This window comes from Typopeltis vanoorti, chromosome 16 (assembly GCF_054136105.1).
Source record: "Typopeltis vanoorti isolate ZY-2024b chromosome 16, IOZ_Tvanoo_1.0, whole genome shotgun sequence".
Taxonomy (NCBI): domain Eukaryota; kingdom Metazoa; phylum Arthropoda; class Arachnida; order Uropygi; family Thelyphonidae; genus Typopeltis; species Typopeltis vanoorti.
Genome location: NC_143564.1, coordinates 26,514,263 through 26,532,973, shown reverse-complemented (window position 1 = coordinate 26,532,973; position 18,711 = coordinate 26,514,263). Strand labels below are relative to the sequence as shown.

General features: G+C 37.8%; 1 protein-coding gene across 8 annotated transcripts in view; it reads left to right on the top strand.

Moving 5' to 3' along the window:
* The window catches only part of Rph (Rabphilin), a 695,894-nt gene that overhangs the window by 372,771 nt on the left and 304,412 nt on the right, over positions 1–18,711 (top strand). For all 8 annotated transcript variants that reach the window (XR_016549578.1, XM_090406051.1, XM_090406050.1 and 5 more), the window contains one exon: positions 1,705–1,846. Coding sequence is in view for 7 of the 8 variants with exons in the window: in XM_090406051.1 (XP_090262177.1) it covers positions 1,705–1,846 (142 nt within the window). In the remaining variant the exon portion in view is untranslated. The remainder of the gene's footprint in view (positions 1–1,704; positions 1,847–18,711) is intronic.

The following is an 18,711-nucleotide window of genomic DNA, read 5'->3' as shown; positions in this document are numbered from 1 at the left end:
GATGGTGCCATACCTCCCAGTAGAGGGGACTCACAGCCGTGCATCATCATACGATTATTATTATTACCATATGTTCCCCCATCTCCCAAATGTCTCTCCCCACAAGAGGCCATCCCCTGCTTTCATCCACCTTGACAACTCTAGTTTTTCCCTGCACTAATACTCTTACTTGCTCAGTGAATAACATTCCCTCAAGGTACCTACATCCTTCCTCATTGAAATGCAGTCCATCTCTCACATACAGCTCTCTGCTATCCTCAAATGTACTCCAAGCATTCACATAATCTGGTCCTCTCTTTCAACACATTCTTGTTATCATTATTGATGCTCTTCTCATCTCTACATTATTTGATCTAGATAACAAGCTTACTATCTTCCCTCTCATATACTTCTGCCATACAACCTCATGCATAAACCTCAAATCTCTGTCACTATCTAATTTACACTACTACCTCTCAGGTCATTTGTACCCACCATCACAATCATCTCATCCACTCTTTCACCTCACTTAATTGTCATAGATGCACTCTGTATCATTCCTCCAGGCAAGCACTCATCTAGCACATTCTGTCTTTACACTCCACAAATCATTGATTCTCCATACATCACACTTCTCACTACTCTATTCATTTCTTGCCCACCTGCATTATTCTCTCTCTCTCTCTTCCCCCCCCCCTTGCATTCTCGTTTATCTGTCTTCTTGTCATTTCTCCATTCCTAGCTCCTGCCTTTTCTCTCTCTCTCTCTCTCCTTTTCACTCACACATTCACATTCACCTACCTTATTGTCATCTCTCCATCCATGACTTCATACTGCAAAAGTTGCAAAGGTTACCCAGAAAACTGCTACCATAATGCAAAAGGCATTGCCAAATAGGGATAAGAAAGTGATAGTGCCAGTGAATAATGCATCAGACCATATCTCTATTTTTATGTAAGGAACTGTTAATCTAGATGTGGAAACGCTAAAGAGGGAACATTTCATAAGCAAGTGACTAAGAAGAATGTCTCAGGACCTTGGAATGTTGTGTATGAGGACAGTTGAGGATGTGCTCTGCAGAACTTCCCAGATAGGAACAGAAGTGATATGAGGGAGATGTTTTAATATGATTGAGATGTAGAAGTTGGCAAGTGTAGCCCCATCACATAGGAAAATAGGAAGTAGGAGAATGAGAAGTCAATCCTTGAAAACTGCATATGGGTCAGGTGAGTGAGGAAGTGAAAAGTCAATTTTTTTCATGGATTGTAGTGATTGAGTAGAATGCAGTGCCAGAGAGGGCGGGTAATACCATACTGATGAACATATTAAAGTAGTATACTAGTCTGTTTGGTATTATGCTAAAAAAATTTAAAAAAAAGGAAAGTTTTTCCTTTTTTTTTAATATATATATATATAAATGTAGTTTCATAATAATATCAAAACTGTACCCACAAAACTGATGCAATTCTCTTCAAATCAGATAGCCTGCTTAGTTATTCACTCAACCTGCTGAAAAATGTTACTGGCTTGGAGTATTAGTGCTATTTTGTCTCATCCCTATTTCCTTGTTAAACATGACATACTTTGCCTTCCAGTTTTTATTAAATAAAGAAATGCATTGAAAATAAATGAAATAAAGATTTCTACAAATTGTATTTATATTTAATTATCACTTGATCATATTTCGGTGCTTACATTTTATTGCATAAACTCAATATTTCATAGGAATCCCAGCATTCTGTTAGTGGCTTTACTAGCTATATCGGTGGACATGGCAGTTTCCCAGCTCACCATCAGAACACAACTCGGGGAAGAGATTACAATGTAGAAAATCCAAATTTTGATGATGGTTCTCCTGATGATGCAAGTAAGAAATACCATAAAAAGTTCCTCTACAAGCTGAAGTTCAGGAAATTAAAAAAAAAATAATATGCTGATCAAGATATTTCAATACCTGTTAACATTTAATATGGTAATACCTCACAATACACACTCCACATAATTCTTGCTTCAGTTTTCTGTTTGCTGTGCATAACCCCTTTTAAATCCATCTGTTTTTATGCATCTGTTATTATAAAAGTGGGATACATAATTCTTCTATAGTGTGTCTATAATTATAATACTACTTAGAATTTGCATCTCATTGTGACTTTCAGTTAACCAAAGCTGTATTGCAATATAGCCAATCTGCTTCTTTAAATATGTTCTTCAAGAAAATGAGATATGTCTGTTTAACATCATGTGGATAGTGATGATAACAGTTTTCAAAATTCTTGCCCAGCTATGCCCTTCAACTATTGATATTATTATTATTATTCAGGCCTCCATGGAGTCAAAAGACTCATCCTGGGAGGTCCTTCCTAAGAACATAAAGTCTGTCAAGACTCATCGAGGGGAGGTCCCCCCCTAAGAAACACAAAGTCTATCATACCACTCCTTAAACTCATTGACCGTTCTCGCTCTCACCACTCCATCAGGCAATGCATTCCACGGTTCAACCACCCTCCATGCAAAGAAACCACTCTTCACCCTCTTGCTCACAGTTTCCTTTCATAACTTCCAGGGATGGCCTCTTGTCATCACTCCTTCCCGCTGTTCAACCAAGCGAAAGAACTCCCCAGTGTCAACCCTGTAACCACCTCTCAACAGTTTAAAAGTCTCAATTATATCACCTCTCCTTCTTCTATCCACCAAACTTTGCAGTCCACATTCCCTCAGCCGATCCTCTTAACTATCCTTGTATAGTCCTGAAACCATCTTTGTCATCCGTCTTTGTATCCTTTCCACAGTTAATTTATCCCCTTCAAATCCTGGGGACCAAATCTGAGAACACTAGTCCAAGTGTACTCTGATCAGAGACTTATACAACAGAATGATAACCCTCTTATCTCTGCAGGTCAGTGTCCTTTTCATAATTGCAGCAATCCTCTGTGTTACCTTCACCACCTTTGCAATATGTCCCCTAAACTTCAGGTTTCTATCAATCATCAACCCCAGATCTCTTGTCTCCCCTACTTCCTCCAGTATAACTCCTCCCATAGAGTATGCAGCATCCCATCGATGTTTCCCAAACCTCAAGACCTTACATTTTACTGCATTAAACTGACACCCCCCCCATTCATTTGCCCATCTATCTAGCTTATTCAAATCCTCTTGCAGGGCTACCACATCTGCACTATTACTAATAATCCTTCCCAGCTTCGCATCATCCTGCAAACAACTGAATATCCCCTTGCAATCCACTGGCAATGTCATTGATATAAAGGTTAAATAATATAGGTCCTAGTACTGAGCCCTGTGGGACCCCACTTGTAACCCTCTGCCTCCTTGAAACTGCTCCACCATACACAACTCTCTGATACTTATCAGACAGCCAATCCTGAATCCAGTTGACCAATCTGACATCCAGACCCATGTGCTGCAACTTAAATATCAGCTTATCATGTGGCACCTTGTCAAATGCCTTCGCTAAGTCTAAGAAAATTGCAATATATGCCTTTCCCTCATCTAATGTTCTTGTAACTTTATTATAAAAGGCTAGCATATTGCTAAAACAAGAGTGCCCTTTCACAAATCCATGTTGACTCTCACTGATAGTATTACCCTCATCTGCCTAATGCTGTATACGGTCCCTCACTACTTTCTACAAGATCTTAACAACTACTGATGCCACACAGACTGGCTTATAATTAGACACTTCCAGTCTGTTACCACCCGTATGCAATGGCACTATCTTACCTTCCTTCCTGGGCACCTTTGCCGAAGCCAGACTTTCATTGAAAAGCCAGGTTAAAGGCACTGTCAGTTCCCTAGCACATTCTCTCAAAACTCGTGGTGAAATACCATCCAGTCCCAAAGCTTTATTGACATCTAGAGTTCTCAGTATCTGAAACACACTCTCCTCCTGTACCTCTAAACCTCGAACCAACCCTATCCCTCTAGCATTAAAACTGACTCCTCTAGGATGAAATACTCCAATAAAGTGTTCATTGAACAATTCCATTGTTCGATTCCATTCCAATTTGCACCATATTGATGGTGCAAATTTTGCTTGGTGGTCTAAGACATGTGCATTTTTTATTTGACTTTTGACATGATGGAGGATCAGTGTTTTGCAATATACTCCTCTTCAGAACATGTACTTATATGTGTGTGTGATGAGGTATTACTGTATTTGGAAGAAGTGCCTTAAAGTACAGATTATTATTTTTTAAAGTTGCATCATATATGCCTGGTTTATTTCACCAAATTATTTTCTTGTTATTTTGTTGTTTTGCTTTTTTTTTTATTGTTTTCTTTGTTTTACAGTTTTATGAAATTCATATTTATACTGCTTGTATAAAAAAATGTATTTTTCTTAATTTTAAAATGCCTTTGTATCATTTCCTCATTAAAGTATATTTGTTTCGCTTATTTTCTTTTGATTTTTAGTGTTGTCTAATTATATACAGTTTGGTATAACAAGACTATTGACAGGTTTTATTTCCAGTGGTATAAATCTGAAATGAAACTGATATTTTTTTCTGAAAGACAGTGCTATTTTACATACATTGTAAAATGAAAGAAAGATTTTATTCAATGTTCAGCTGTACATGTTCCAATGGGCTTAGTACTGAGAGAGGGAATTATTGATGCTATTTCAGATGAAAATTATTGTTCATCTGAAATTGTAAGTGGAAGAATAGGAGTAGGTGTAAAGAATAGACATTAATTATTATGTTCTTATATTTTGTTTATATATTTATTTATTTTATTTATAATTGATTTAATGTGCTTTTCACTATTTGAGAAAACTTTTATGTTACCTTTAAATGAATATTGAAATGAAGATTGTGTTAATGCAGATGAATAAGTTGAAAGGAGATAAATGCAGGACTTTTAAAAGAGTTGTTTGAAGAGCTGAACAACTCTCAACAGTCTGAAGTGTATTTGTCTGGCTGTCTGAAGAGCTAAACAACAGACTCTGCTCATTTGCTTTTCTTTAAGAGCAAATGAGTACAGTTACTAGGTATGATAAGATTGAATGTGAAGAGTTAGGGAGATCAGATAAGATGAGGTCATAATATGAGAGCAGCTGCATATTTTTATGTTGGGCCCATACATGAGAGGTTGGTTGATCAACGTATAGTACATTAGTATTGTATATGGGTAGTGGTTTGGGAAAGGAGAAACTTCTTTACATTTGATTTAAAAGACTGTATATTGTATTCCTTGGGAAATACATCAGGGGGAAGTACAGCAGCAGCAGCAGGGATGAAGGAGAAGGAAAAGAAACCTGTTCTGTGGATTTCAAAGTGTACTGTGAAAGGATGTTGGGTGGCAGCTGTACGTGTTCCAATGGGCTTAGTACTGAGCAGGAGAATTATTTATGCTATTTCAGATGAACATTTGCCATGGAAATATTTGTAGAATATACAAACTGCAGAGATCAAACGTCTATGTGAAAGTGAGAAGAGTGAGTTGGTAAGAAATGGGTCATTTATCAACCTAATAGCTCTCCTCTGTATTGAGTCAAGCGTTTTGAGGGAGCTTTTAGGAGCCTTACTCCAAATGTGAGAGCAGTATTCGATAGCTGGGTGGATTTGTGATTTGTATAAGATTAACAGTTTAAAGGTGAAGGATTTCAAAAATAATATTGGGGGAAAATGGTTCTTTTTTGTGAGAAATAAGACAGAACTGGGTTTTACTAGCATTGAAGTTGACGAGGTTATCTGAACCCCATTGAAGGATGGCTTGGAGGTCAGAATTGAGGGCAATGGTGGTTGATGTTCTGTAGATTGAAGTGAGTTGTGTATAGTAATATTTCATAGTAATATAATAATTTCAAATGAAAGAAAGAGAGGAGTGCAATGTGCTGTCATCTGCAAAACTGTGTATTGGGTTGGAAGTCAACGGAAGTAGGTCATTGATATACAGAAGGAAGAGGGTTGGTGAGAGAACAGAACTTTGTAGAACACCAGCATTAGTTGGATGGAGTTGGATAGGGAACCATCCACCATCACACATGGTGTGCATACAGAAGAAAGCTGGCAATCCAACTTCAGAAGTTATGAGACAGTCCAAATGATGGAAGTTTTGTTAGTAAGTCTTTGTGCCAGACCCATTCAAGAGCTTTTGGGGGATATCAAGTGCAGCCACTTGAGATTCACAAAATTTCTCCAGGCATTTTGTGAATCCAGTTGATTGGCAGAGATGGGATCCGTACTGGTGGGTACGGAGGTTATACGGGGGCATTGTATGTTGGGTAGTTGGAATGACTGGGAGACATTTGCCATTGTTTTTCAATATTTTTCTTATCTCTTTCTGGTAAAAGGTTATATAGGGGCATTGTAGGGGACCTTCAAGGTAGCGTAGGAGTTGGGAATTGATAGTTTTCTCCATCACTTTAGATAGGATTGAGTTGAGTGAGATAGGTAGTTAGATGGCAGTGATTTCTTGCCCTTCTTAGGAATGGGTTGAATATAGGCCAGTTTCCAGGCTTTGGGATACATATAGTAGTGGAGTAAGAGAGTATGTACAGGCAGCATAGGATAGGAGCCAGTTCTGGTGCACAGACCTTCAAGATAATTGGAGGAATGCCAACAGGACAAGGAGACTTTTTTTTGTGTCTAATTTGGAATATTTTTTTTCTTATCAATACAGTACAATATTTTTCTTATCTCTTTCTGGCAAAAGGTTATATAGGGGGCATTGTATGTTGGGTAGTTGGAATGACTGGGGGGGGAGCATTTGCCATTGTCAGTTATGTGTGCATGGGAGGCAAAGTGTGAAGCCAGGAGGTTATCTTTTTCTATGGGTGATGATGCAATAGAGCCATCTGGATATGATAGGGGTCGGAATAGTGTAGGGCAAAATTTACGACCAATTGCTTTGGCAAGAGACCAAAAGGCAGGGCTGCCATTTGGGCAGGCTGCAAGTTTCCTGCTTTGTGCTCTTTCAAACTCTATTTTGGAAGCATTGATAATTTTTTGCCTCTATTTCTGGCTTGAGTATAGCTCTAAAGGAGGATGGAGTTCTTCATATGAGCCAGTTATGGAATGTTAGATTTTTCATTTATACAGCCTTGGCACATCTTTTGGAGAACCAGGATTTAGTTAGGGAATGACAATTCAGAGTAGTGTGAAGAATGTATGTTTCCATGCTGGTGAGGATCACTTTGGTGATAGGTTCAGTGTATTTGTTTGAATTGGAAGACCAGAAGCAAAAGTCCAACCATGGGAATGAGGCATTGAAGCTGCAGAGACTGTCCCACATGGCACTGTTATAATGCCAAACTACTCATATGGGAGTGGCTGTGTATGCATTGGGCATGGGGGAGGAGATGAGCAATAGATTGTGGTCATAATTATCTAGGGGGGGGTGCACTACATTTACTGTGTATTTGGATGGGTTGTTGTGAGGAAGAGATACAAGGTGTTTGGGGAGTGGTTTGGGTTTTCTGGCATTCTGGTTGGCACGTGAGCAAGTTGTGTAAGGTCGTTGGTGACAGCAAATGTTCAGCATCTCTGTCTGCAAGATCTGTACAGCTGGAGGAAGAAAGCCAGTTAGTGTTGTGGAAATTAAAATCTCCTAGGAAAATGATTTCGCTGTTGAAAAAGTGGGACTGGAGAAAATCAATTTTTAAGGAGAGGAAAATTAAAGAGCTCAGAATGGTTTATGGCATTAGGAGAGCAATTGAAACAGCAGATGAATTTGCCACATACCTAAAGGAAAGTTACCAGGAAATTGATTGAGATAGTGAGGAATCAGTATATACTGTTTATCTGAACTGGTCGAGACTATAATAGGTGCATACTTGGTTGTCAGTAGTCATTCATGTTTAATAATGCCAGATCCATCATGAATAAAGGAAAGGAGTTCATGACTGGCATATACCAGTAGGTTAAAAGTTATTGGCATTGATGACACTTAGTTAATACAAGAGGATATCTTTGTAGTTAGAGAAGTTGCAGAGAATGGAAAGGTATGGGAAATGTTGCTAATGGACAGAATAGTTGAACCCAACTAGAGAATAGATCAGGAAAAGATCATTATGATGGGTTTTACAGGCAGTTTTGATGCTGTAGAACTAGGGATTTCAAAGGCGGAAGATGAACTTCATATATCTTTAGCTAAATGTGACCAAGAGGAGAATCATTATGAATGATTTCAACTGTGAGGACATAGAATTTAAATAGAAAAGTGTGCAAGAAGAAGAGCAAGAGTCACAGAGCAATAACAATCTCTATATGACTGGAAGGGATTTATGGTAAAAGTGGGTTGGATTTTATGATAAATATATAGGAACTGTGGAAATATGTGAAACAACAAAGTAAGTAATAATAAATTGATGATGCAGAGTTGGGAAAAGTAATGAATACTTCTGATTAGAATCCCTGCAAGATGATCTGAATCAACTGATGCAATGAACAAATGATAATGAGTATCAGTTCATTGTTTAAAAGTGAATACATTTTAACACAAAGGTAGCACACAAACACACAGGTAACACAAAGATAGTGTTAGAACACGAGAGAACAAATACATCATAATTATAGGCTAGTCAATAGTTTTAGGATGATGAATAAGGTACTGCAGAGGATAGTTAGGAATTGTGTCCTTAATGGATAGATAGGATATGATCCTTAAAGGATAGCATGTTTGTATTAAGAATGGATTTTTACATTAACAGTCTGCTTACATTTTATGCTGAAAGCGAGTTCTACATGAGAATGATACCACATTATTACTGGACTTTACAAAGACATTTGGCAGAATGTTATATAAATTGAAATAGATTGGGATGAGGATGTAAAATAGGCTTACAGGATGGATAGAAGATGTGACTGAGTCTAAGAAAATGAAGATAATTCACTACAAGAGTTTGTCCTCGGGCCATTACCAATCACTGTGTATATTAATAGTATTTGGGATACTTTAGTAGTGTCCATTTGTTTGTTGATGATGCAGAGTTGGGAAGAGTAATGAATATTTCTGATTAGAATCCCTGCAATCAGATCAACTATGAACAAATGATAATGAGTATTGGTTCATTGTTTTGGAATAAAGAGATTGTACACTGAATATTATACTAATCAAAAGTAGTTGAGGTTACAGATTTAGCAGTTATAATGGACAGTGATTTAAAATTCATGGGATTCATTGCCAAAGTGGTCATTACAGCATAAAACTGCCGTGTTGTGTTGATTGGTGAAAAGAAAGCAGTTATTTTCTTTCTTATGAGTCTTTGATAAGACCATATCAGAATTGCCATTTTTGCATATGGCTTCCTATGCTGTTTGAGGAATGGAGTTCAGGCAACCATATCTGAATAGTGGATGTTTCTCAGAGTGTGTGTGTTTAAAATAATCTAATAGACAAGCTTAGGCCATTGGATGGTGTTCATAACTTATTTTAACTTTATTACAACAACAAATGAACTAAATTATGAAAAAGAGGTTTATTAACTGCTTTGTATTTCACTGGATTTTAAACCAGCATCTTCAGAGCACAAAATTCAAAGCAAAAGTCAAACCATGGGAATGAGGCATTGAAGTTGCAGAGGCTGTCCCACATGGCACTGTTATAATGGCCTATAGACCTATCTCTGTGTCAGGTGTTTTGGTTAAGTTGTTGGAGAAGCTTGTGAGAACTAGGATCCAGAGTTGGGTTGACAACAATGGTATAATCTTTGATGGACAGCATGGATTTGCTAAAAGAAGGTCATGGTTTAGTAATCTACTTACTTATTACAATAAAGTGACTGCTTCCTTGGACAGAGGAGAAGGATACACAGTAATATACTTGGATTTTGCAAAGGCTTTTGATAGAGTACCTCATGATAAGTTGACAGTCAAACTAGAGCAGATGGGGTTGGATATTAGATTAGTGCATTGGATTGGAGACTGGCTATCCGATTGGTATCAACAAGTTGTGTATGGGGGTGCGATATCCAGGAAAAGGAAAATCACTAGTGGAGTGCCTCAGGGGTCTGTTTTAGGACCATTACTATTTAACTTGTATATTAATGATATTGGCGAAGATTTGGATGGAGATATTCAGTTGTTTGCAGATGATGCAAAGTTGGGATGAACCATAAAGAGTAGTGAAGATGTTGTGGCCTTGCAAGAAGACTTGAATAAATTGAGTGATCGGGCAAGCAAATGGGGATGTGAGTTCAATGTTGCAAAATGTAAGGTTTTAAAATTTGGAAAACAAAGATGGGATGCAGAATTTATGCTTGGTGAGAATATATTGTTGGAGGTAGAGGAAATAAGATATGACAGGTGTGATAGTGGATAAGGATTTAAAATTTAGGGGACACATCACCAAAATTGTGAAGACAACACAAAGACTTCTGGGAATGATGCGGAAGACACTGACATGTAGAAGTAGGGAAATTCTTGTTCCATTGTATAAGGCTTTGATTAGGCCACACATGGACTATTGTGCCCAGATTTGGTCACCGGGTTTTCAGAAGGATGAAGAGATGTTGGAAAAGGTCTAAAGGCGACTAAGGTAGTTTCTGACCTCTGGAATGTTGAGTATGAGGAAAGATTGAGAAGATGTAATTTGCAGAGTCTGGTGGAGAGAAGGAAGAGGGAAGATATGATAGAGACCTACAAGTTGGTAAGGGGTTGTTATAAGATCAATGGTAAAGAAATTCTACAGAGAATAGTGGGAGATCAGGGGAGAACCAGAGGTCATCCCTGGAAACTGTATAAAGAGGGTGTGAGTAGGGGAGTGAGAGGCAGGTTTTTTTTCGTGCAGAGTTGTGAATGATTGGAATGCCTTGCCGAGAGTGTGGTGCCTGCAAGGAGTTTGAGTGTGTTTAAGACACGGTATGATGAGATGTGTGTGTGTGTGATAAAAGGACCTCTCAGATGAGTCTTTGACTCCATGAGGTCTTGGGAAAATAATAATAATAAATAACATGTTACATTTTACATGACAATGAGTAAGTGAAACAATTCAGATGATAATGGACAAAGTATCTAAACACCCCTTTGGACCCCCCCCCCCCTCACACAGGATTTGATGAAAGAAAACCAGTGTGCTATATAGAAATCGTTACAGGCCAGAAAGATAATTTTTAGAGTCTGGAATGGACTGAGAAGCAGTCTCCTTAGCTGAAAAGTATGGCTGCATTAATTTGCCAAAAATTTTCAAGACTGTCATCTTAAGATGAACTCCTACACAGCTGTAAAACTTCTTATTTTATGACATTACAGGGTGTCAAATTAGGTCTTTAGATGTTTTGTCTATTACAATTTGAATTGTTTCACTTACTCATTGTCATGTGTAAACTGTAACATGTTAATTTTTGCTCTGAAGATGCTGGTTTGACATCCAGCAAAATATAAGGCAGTTATATTATTATTATTATTATTCAGGCCTCCATAGAGTCAAAAGACTCATCTTGGGAGATCCTTCCTAGAAACGCAAAGTCTATCTAGATTCATTGCAGGAGGTCCCTCCTAGGAAACACAAAGTATATCATACCACTAATTAAACTCATTGACTGTTCTCGCTCTCACCACTCTATCATGCAATGCATTCCACGGTTCAACCACCCTTCATGCAAAGAAACCACTCCTCACCCTCTTGCTCACAGCTTCCTTTCATAACTTCCAGGGATGGCCCCTTGTCATCACTCCTTCCTGCTGTTCAAGCAAGCGAAAGACCTCCCCAGTGTCAACCCTGTAACCACCTCTCAACAGTTTAAAAGTCTCAATCATATCACCTCTCCTTCTTCTATCCACCAAACTCAGCAGTCCACATTCCCTCAGCCGATCTTCATAACTAATATTATACAGTCCTGAAACCATCTTTGTTATCTGCTTTTGTACCCTTTCCACAGTTAATTTATCCCCTTCAAATCCTTGGGACCAAATCTGAGAACAATGGTCTAAGTGTGGTCTGATCAGGGTCTTATACAACGGAATGATAATTTTTTTATCTCTGCAGGTCAGCATCCTTCTCATTATTGCAGCAATCCTCTTTGTTACCTTCACCACCTTTGCAATATGTCCCCTAAATTTCAGGTTTCTATCAATCATCAACCCCAGATCTCTTGTCTCCCCTACTTCCTCCAGTATAGCTCCTCCAATAGAGTATGCAGCATCATATCGATGTTTCCCAAACCTGAAGACCTTACACTTTGCTGCATAAAACCAAAATCCCCATTCATTTGCCATCTGTCTAGCTTATTCAAATCCTCTTGCAGGGCTACCGCATCTGCACTATTACTAATAACCCTTCCCAGCTTCACATCATCTGCAAACAACTGAATATCCCCCTGCAATCCACTGACAATGTCATTGATATAAAGGTTAAACAATATAAGTCTCAGTACTGAGCCCTGTGGGACCCACTTGTAACCTTCTGCATCCGTGAAACTGCCCCACCATACACAACTCTCTGATACCTATTGGACAGCCAATCCTGAATCCAGTTGACCAACCTGACATCCAAACCCATGTGCTGCAACTTAAATATCAGCTTATCATGTGGCACCCTGTCAAATGCCTTCGCCAAATCCAAGAAAATTGCAGTATATGCCTTTCCCTCATCTACTGCTCTTGTAACTTTATTATAAAAGGCTTATATAAAGCCTATAAAAATTAATAAACACCTTTTTTATAATTTAGTTTATTTGGTGTTGTAATACCATTAAAATAAGTTATGAATAATTAAAATAATATTTTGCCTATTAATTTTGCATATAGGACAGATTGAGAGAATGAGAACTTCAAAGTTAGATAAATAGACAGTTGAGAACAGATATAATACAATTGTAGTAGTTGATAAGGATATTATGTAGTATAGGTATAAGGGAGATTTTTCATTTCATGGCTTCTGTATTAAGGATTAATACACAAACTCAATCTATATCTCATACAATCCTATAAAATGAGATCTTATAAGATACAGGTTTTCTCCTGTGTTTGTGATGGGGTGAGTGAATGGAATAAGTTTCCCAGTAGTCATGAGTGCTCCTTTAGTGATTTTTGGTATGAAAGGTATGATACTGTAGCTCTAGTTAGTTTTTTTGCTAGGTTAGAAAAAATGTCACACTTGACAAAAAAATTATATTCTTGTTTTCATCCACAATCTAGTATAAGTTAAAAAATGCATGTAAAACATTTTTATAGAATTTGCTTGTTTGTAATGAGAAGTTGACTTCACATTGTTGGTTTTTCTATACCATAATGAATAGTTTTATATTCCCAAAGAGAGAAGTATGATAGGCATTTAGGTATTGTGTGAGTTAGCTGGGCCTCTCTTATTGTATCCTTCGATATCCTTCCTGGAGGTGTCCAAATAATAAGAATAATCACAAAAAAACATATATATAATAGCTTACATAACATACTATGCTGTATGTTTGTGCCATTTTTTCATGATGATCATCAAAAGAAATAAGAACACAACTAAATATTATGACTACATTTTAATTACTATGAATATTAAAAAAAATGAATTAATAAATATGTGTATTAATATACATGTTGGACAAGATTGTAGAGAATTCAATGAAAATTAAGAGTAATCTTTGAAAGTAAGAAATATCATTAAATTAATGATGCCAAGAAATTATATTCTTAGTTTATCCTTTATCTTAGTGTAAGAAAACAAAGTTTTCACATGAAGTATCTTTACAACTAAGCTACTTGTGTTTAGAGGCTAATATCTACAAATTAATTACCTTAGTATTCCATAATGCAAAACACACATCCTTTTGGGTGTGTATAATGCTAAGCATTATAAGAAGGGCCACTATCCAAACCAGTTTTGACCTTTATTGAAGTCTCATCAGTGGAACCAGACCCAGAAGTGATACCAAGGGTGAAGTAATGCAGATGTCATATAGTTCTCATATACAAGTAGTGAAAAGGTGTTGCACCTTATTATCAAGTTACTCTGGATCTGAGCTAATTGTGTATATAAACACACAACTAGGATAAATCAAGAATGTAATTTCTTGGAACCTTTAATTTAATTTAGAACCAAGAGAAAAAATCTTCCAACAACTAGCTCTGATCCAGAGTATTTTAATAAAGTAGTAAAATAATAATATTTTACTACTTGTATATGGGAAATATATGACTTCTGCATTATTTGAACCATGGTATCACTTCTGGGTCTGGTTCCCACTGATGTGTCATCATTAATTTTAGCTGTATCACAGACACCATTTTATACTTGTTCACTATAGCATTTGCTGGTGGTGTAGAATTGTTTCTGTATCGCGTGATTATTTAATTTTCAGTACTTTTCAGTACTGGATTTTTAAATAAATATTAATATTGCTGGTAGTTATTATGGAATAATTTTGGCTGTATCACAGACACCATTTTATACTTGCTCACTATAGCATTTGCTGGTGGTGTAGAATTGTTTCTGTATCACGTGATTATTTAATTTTCAGTCTTACGGCTGAAAGGGTTCTCTTATAATCCAATGCAGAGGTTTTAGTTTTTTTTCCCCATGAGATAACGGTACCACTTCCTCCAATGCAAACTCTAGGAATTGAAATTCCAGGATGTGAAGAAGTAAGACAGGTGACCAAGGTTTTAAAGGAGATGGTTGGGGCTAGTAAAAATTTTTTTTTTCATGCTGTACAGTAGAGGGAAATATTTAATTGTAGGTTGTGGAAACTAGGGATAAACTATTACAGGATTTTACGTTCCAAGGCAGCGTCTGTGAATAAGCTCCTCTAAACTTGTGCTCCCGCATTTTAGCATTATTATAAGTGCTTTTCATTGAAATTATTCATTAACAGGAAATCTTAACAGTGGATATCAAGGAGCCGATCACCTCTGCACAACCTGTAAGTACTTATAGTGCATTAAATGCTATCTTTCATTCAGCCATGTGTAAGTGCCCACTATGCCTACCGTACAAAGCAAAGATGGCAGCAACAAAAGCCAACGATGAATGAGCAGCCTGTGTCTCACCAGCACAGTGCTATTGATCGCCAGCAAACCCACAAAGTGCTGCAGCTGTACAACTGATGTCACCAATAAAAAAGGGGGTATATTCTGCAAGTTCTGTTGCCAGTGGCTGCATGCTTCCTGCACAAAATAATTGATGAATCGGCACTCAAGCTATTTATCAACTTCAACTATCCCTTTTTTTGTTCGCTGTACCTCCCTTCTGTAAAACAACTCCTGAACTTAAGCAAATAAGTCGAAAACCTTGAACAACACATCAATACTATATATGAAACCTTTTCCTCGAAAATACGAGCAATGAAAACTAAGCTCGATCTAATTGACAATCAGTGCCGCAGTGCAAGTTCACCCTTGTCTGCAAATGAACTCCACAACATAATCGCATCAACAGTACACGACTCGACGGAGGCCAAAACAAAAAATTCAATGCCATTATTTTGAACTTTCTGACGGAAAACCATTAAGAGAAGACATCAACAAATTAGCAGAAGAATGCAACATTGATTCAAAAAATATCATTGACTGACATTGTTTCGCACTCATAAATAAAAGAAAGGATGGAATGAATTTTCCAGGTCTCATAAAAGTACTTGTGATATGCCAACAAGCACATCTAAATTAATAACAGCAATCCACAACAAGTTCAAAGACACTTGCCCCCAATCACGCATATGTGCTTGCCCAGACCTCACATTTGCACAGAGGGAACAAGGACCAAGGACGCCATCTTCAAAGAGAACGAACTTGAAGAAAAATGCCAAAATGGAGACACCAGTTGGATCATTGACTACAAATAAGTTAAATTGGTGCAAAAATCAAGTGATGCCACTAATAGCCCCCCAAGGTGACCAGTATGCAGGCACTGCATATGAAATGTACAAGACCCTTGCAGTCAAACACGTGCCTCAAGAACCTTGCATATCCACTTCACCAACATCTGTAGCCTAAACTCCAACCTTAATAGTGTTCACTACCACCTTCAGTCTACCAAACCCGACCTACTCTTTCTGGCAGAAACCAAAATCTCACCTCCCCAGAACTATTCATCTCAACCTTCCAAACTACACACTCTTTAACTCCTTTCGACCCATGGGTCTGCACATACGTCTGCTTTGACATACCTTGCCAGAGAGCACCCAACCTAGCATCACCCAACTTGGACCTTCTTTGATTGAAGATATCCCTACTCCACTCAGTCAAATTCACCTGCTGTCGCTGTCTTACTCCTAACTCAGCAAACACTCTGAGCTCTTTAATTTATTCTCCTTAAAAATAGATTTTCTCCAGTCCCACTTTCCCAACAGTGAAATCATCCTCCTAGGAGATTTTAATGTCCACAACACCAACTGGCTTTCCTCCTCCAGTTGTACAGATCTTGCAGGCAGAGAAGCTGAAACATTTGCTGGCACTAACGACCTTACACAACTTGTTTAGATGCCAACCAGAATAACAGATATCCCAAACCACCCATTCAAACACCCTAGATCTCTTCCCCACCAATGACCCTTCTAAAAAACACAGTGAATATAGTGGGCCCCTCTAGGTAATTCTGACCAGAGGCGAATTCTCCATGCTTGCTGCACAAGCTCATTACTTGAGAAAGAAGTAATATTTATTTGTTAATAAATGCATGCATTTATAAGTTTTTAAAAAAAAACCATTATATTAAAAGCCTAAATTCGATTTAGGCTTTTATTTTTGTAGACAGAAGACGTCTTAAGCTTGCACGGCAATAATTGAGCTTTGCGTTGTGTATCGAAGGCCGATGCTTGCTTGTCTAGTCAAAGCTAACTTGCTCGGTTGTGGGAGCTTCCAGGTCCTCTCCACAGCACTCTGATTTCATGCACGTGTATAGCCATTTCCACTCCCTTCACATCATCTTGAAACACAGGCCATATGCAGTCAAAGTAGCTCTAGCCAGTGAGCTTCAGCCAGCCTTTACAAGTGTTGCTTGAGAAAATTAAGTTACAACCAACTCTTGATGATGATGTTATTGATCAGTTCATAAAGAAGAACCGTAGGGTAGAATTTGTATTCAAGTAGCTAAATTGAAAAAGAATACCGTTTGTAAAATAAATGTTGTATTTCTATGATTAAATGTACATAAATTTCTAAATATATAGTTTTAAATGGTCAGTAATTCATTATTCCGCTAATCAAACTTCAATCACACCTCTCACTCCCTGAATGATAACAAGAGCAAGCGTGAATTTCAAGACCAGCATTCGCCCCTGATTCTGACCACAATCTAGTGCTCATCTTCTCCCCATGCAACAACAATTACACAACCACTCCCATACAAGAGTAGTTTGGCATTATAATAGTGCCAAGTAGGACAGCTTCCACAACTTCTATGCCTGCCTCATTCCCATGGTTGGACTATTGCTTCTGGTTCTAACCCAAACATATGCACCGAACTTATCACCAAAGTAATCCGCACTGGTGTGGAAACATAGATTTCCTCTGAACTGCCATTCCCTAACTAAACCCTGGTTTTCTGAATGATGCGCGAAGGCTATTCAAATGAAAAACCAACATATCATAACAGCTCAAATCAAGAACTCCATCCTCTTTTAGAGCTTATACCCAAGTCCAAATATTAAATGCAAAAAAAAAAAAAAAAAAAAAAAAATCGATGCTTTCAAAACAGAGTTTGAAAGAACAAAAAGCAGGAAACTAGCATCCTGTCCAAACGGCAGCCAAGCCTTTTGGTCTCTCTCCAAAGCAGTTGGCTGTAACTTCTGCCCAACACTTTTCCCACCCCTATCATATCCAGATGGCTCTATTGCATCATTGTCCACAGAAAAAGCCAATCTTCTGGCTTCACACTTTGCTTGCATAACTGACAATGCTAAATGCTAAATGCTCCCCAACCATTCCATATGCACAACATACAATGCCCCCCCCCCCTATATCCCTTTGCCAGAAAGAGATCAGAAAAATACTATCCAAATTAGACACAAAAAATGTCTCCTGGCCCTGATGATATTTCTCTAATTGTCCTAAAAGTGTGTGCACCAGAACTAACTCCTCTTCCATCTTACCTGTATATGCTCTCTTACTCCACTAGTATCTATACCACAGCCTGGAAATTAGCCTCTATTCAACCTATTCCTAATAACAGTGACATCACTGCCATTAAACTACTGCTCTATCTCGCTCCCCACAGTCCTGTCTAAAGTAATGGAAAAAATCATCAGTTTTAATAAAGGAATACCGTGAGTAGACATATAAATAAAATTAATAACGGAAAAACTGACATAAAAAGATTATTTAATAGTATAATTTTCGCCTGCGTGTCACAGGCATTTTCAGTACATTTTAAGCTCAAATTAAACAATAATTAATTAAACCACTGCTGTTTAATTTGTTCATTAACAATATAGGGAAGGATCTAAGAGGAACAGTTCATTTGTTCTCTGATGATGCAAAGTTGGGTAGGGCAATAGTGAATGCAGAAGATGTCAAAATCTTGCAGGACGACTTGGATAGATTGGAGTTCTGGGCTAAGGAGAATGGATGTCAATTTAATGTGACAAAATGTAAGGTTATGCATTTTGGGGTGAAAAAAGATTAGCAGCAGTATACCACATTGGTGAAACTGTACTCCAGGAGATTGATGAGGCCAGGGACTTGGGAGTGTTGGTGGATAGGGAGATGAAGTTTAGGGGCACATTGCAAAAGTGGCTAAATCAGCTCATCAACTCACTTGGTTGTTGAAAAATACTTTAAAGAGCAGAGACAAGCAAGTTATTGTACCTCTGTACCGAGCCTTGATAAGAACTCATCTCGACTA